The sequence below is a fragment of the Saccopteryx leptura genome, chromosome 1, assembly GCF_036850995.1.
Source record: "Saccopteryx leptura isolate mSacLep1 chromosome 1, mSacLep1_pri_phased_curated, whole genome shotgun sequence".
Taxonomy (NCBI): Eukaryota; Metazoa; Chordata; class Mammalia; order Chiroptera; family Emballonuridae; genus Saccopteryx; species Saccopteryx leptura.
The window spans coordinates 4,670,237-4,672,917 of NC_089503.1; the positions used below are offsets into that span (position 1 = coordinate 4,670,237).

The window sequence follows — 2,681 nt, forward strand, 5'->3', positions numbered from 1 at the left end:
GGCGGCGCTCAGGCTGCTCGGGAGCAGGCGGAGAACAGGACAGCCAGGGACACAGTGAGAGGCTACCCTGGCTGGAGGCAGGAGGGAAGGATATTCGAGGGGCGGGGCAAACAGGTCCTAGGGCCGGGCCAAGCCAGGGGTGGGGGCCGGGACCCTCCAGGTGGCACTCGCGCCGCTCGTCGCCGGCCGCCTCCCCTCCCCCAGTCCTGATTGGCAGGCAGCCTGCGACCAGCCGCGCGCCACAGCGCCCCGGGCGCCTAGGCGAACACGAACTGCCCCCCGCGGGAGTAGGAGGGGGCGCCCGGCTATATATAGCGGCTCGGCCCGGGGCCGGCCCAGCGCGCAGGGAAGCGCGCACCGCTCTGCAGGGTCCCAGCCCCGCCGCCTTGCGTCCCTCAAGCGCTGCCCGCCGCTCCATGCAGCCCGGGTAGCTCCCGGCGCCTGGGGGTCCCGTCGCTTGCCACCCGCTTCTCCCGTGGCCGTGCATTCCTTTCTCCGGGCCAGGCTGTGCGCTCCCGCGAGCCACCGCAAGCGCAGTTCTGCCCGGGCGCACCGACCGCCTGACGGTCGCACGGCCCGAGGGCGGGGATGCCGGGGCCCGGGGCGGCCGCCGCGGCGCTGCTCCCGGCTGTCCTGCTGGCCGTGCTGGCGCCCTGGGCAGACCGAGGGGGCGCCGCCGCGCCCACCGCGCCCAACGGCACGCTGGAGGCCGAACTGGAGCGCCGCTGGGAAAGCCTAGTGGCGCGTTCGCTGGCGCGCCTGCCCGTGGCCGCGCAGCCCAAGGAGGCCGCCGTCCAGAGCGGCGCCGGCGACTACCTGCTGGGCATCAAGCGGCTGCGGCGGCTCTACTGCAACGTGGGCATCGGCTTCCATCTCCAGGTGCTCCGCGACGGCCGCATCGGCGGCGTGCACGCGGACACGAGCGACAGTGAGTGGGGCGGGCTGGACGGGCCCGGCGGGAAGGGTCGGGGGTCCGGGACAGCGGCCGCCCCTTCCAACTCGTCCAGCCCCACACAGAGGCCTGAGCTGACACCTGAGCTTGGGCTTTGGGAACCCGAGCTGACGAAGGTTCCGGTCCCTCTGGAGCAGGGACGCTGGGACGCAAACGCTGTCGGCTTCCAGTGTCGCCGCAGGGAACGGCTTTGCGCACCGGAGCGGCCGAGCCCCGCCTCCCCGCCTTCGGAAGCCCGGGCTCCTAGTGCGGAATTCCAGAGCCTTCGCCCGTGGGCACAGGGCGCGCGGCGCAGCCACCGGCACCCGCGGGGGCCCGGGACTCGCGCCCGGGTCGAGGCCTGACTCAGGGGCCACCAAGACTGGGCGCGGCCGCCTCGGGGTCGGGCGCGGAGGGAAGCGAGGACAGATCCGCACACGCTGGGATCCGGGGGTCTCTTGGGGATGGCCTGGGCCAGGGAGCCCGGGCCCTTTACACTCACCGGAGAAATGGGGGTCCCGGAGGCGCGCAGGCAGAGTTAGGGCGGCGGCGCAGGCAAAGTGTCCCTTGCCTGGAATGACACGCGCCCTTCCCCCAGGCCTGCTGGAGCTCTCCCCGGTGGAGCGGGGCGTGGTGAGCATCTTTGGCGTGGCCAGCCGGTTCTTCGTGGCCATGAGTAACAAGGGCAAGCTGTACGGATCGGTGAGTACCGCAAGGGCCGGCCAGCACCTGGCTGAGGAGTGCGGGCGGGATCCCGAACCTCTGGGCCAACCGGAATGCGGCGAGGTTACAGGATTGGCGGCTCCCCTGGGGGCCAGTGGTCTGGCCCCTGGAGCAGGGCCGATGACCAGGGCCAGCCTAGACAAGGAATGCAGCCTCGAGACAGAAACAGGGAGGCTCATGTCATCCCTGAGTGGGCATCTCCTGACTAGTCCATCCACGCGTGACTTTGGGAGCCCTCCTCTGAGCCCTTGGGCCATGTGTCAGGGGCCAGGACTGCAGCCTTTAAGGTGGACACCGGAGATGAAATTCTCCGGCTGCCAGGTGCCCGGCAGGTGGCTGCAGCACCAGCTGCTGTGAGCCGGCCTTGTCCCTCTTCTCACCCTAAGAGAGGGTCTTGGCACCTGACTTTCCCGGAGAAACCTGTCAAGCCTAGTGGGACCAGGACCAAGAAGAACCCCTGGCCCCTGGCCCCCAGGGCCCCGCTGCCGGGAAGAGGTCCACTAACACTGTCCCTCCTTCCTCCCAGCCTTTCTTCACCGACGAGTGCAAGTTCAAGGAGACACTCCTCCCCAACAACTACAACGCCTACGAGTGCTACCGGTACCCCGGCATGTTCATCGCCTTGAGCAAGAACGGGAAAACCAAGAAGGGGAACCGAGTGTCCCCCACCATGAAGGTCACCCACTTCCTCCCCAGGCTGTGACCGTCCGAGGGCCGTGTTGGTGCGCCTGCTTCTGTTGGACAGTGGAATGCCAGAGTCGTGTAAGATATTTAAATTAATTATTTAAATGTGTATATATCGCCACCAGATTATTTATGGTTCCATGGGTGTGTTTTGTATTTTTCCGAAGGACAAAAAAAAAAAAAAAAGACAGAGAACAACAACAAAATACCCTGACTTTTCTGCTAAAGCAGGGGAGACCTTACCCATCGGATTTATTTAACTTGTCAGAAACTTGTGCTGCTATTCTTTGTTGTAAAAACTAGTGACATCAGACTCGGAGAGTAGCTTGCTTTGCACCGTCCC

General features: G+C 66.4%; 1 protein-coding gene across 1 annotated transcript; it reads left to right on the plus strand.

The window, feature by feature from the left end:
- Positions 1 to 588: 588 nt before the first annotated feature.
- FGF4 (fibroblast growth factor 4) lies at positions 589 to 2,357 on the plus strand. Its single transcript, XM_066360346.1, has 3 exons — positions 589 to 928; positions 1,530 to 1,633; positions 2,181 to 2,357. The coding sequence occupies exons 1-3, from the start codon at positions 589 to 591 to the stop codon at positions 2,355 to 2,357; spliced, it is 621 nt and encodes a 206-aa protein (XP_066216443.1).
- Positions 2,358 to 2,681: the final 324 nt, after the last annotated feature.

Bases quoted from the DNA above. Each gene is read 5' to 3' on its own strand.
- FGF4 (XM_066360346.1), top strand. From the start codon at position 589: ATGCCGGGGCCCGGGGCGGCCGCCGCGGCGCTGCTCCCGGCTGTCCTG. The intron at 929-1,529 runs GTGAGTGGGGCG...CCCTTCCCCCAG, and splicing joins GCACGCGGACACGAGCGACA to GCCTGCTGGAGCTCTCCCCG. The intron at 1,634-2,180 runs GTGAGTACCGCA...CCTTCCTCCCAG, and splicing joins AGGGCAAGCTGTACGGATCG to CCTTTCTTCACCGACGAGTG.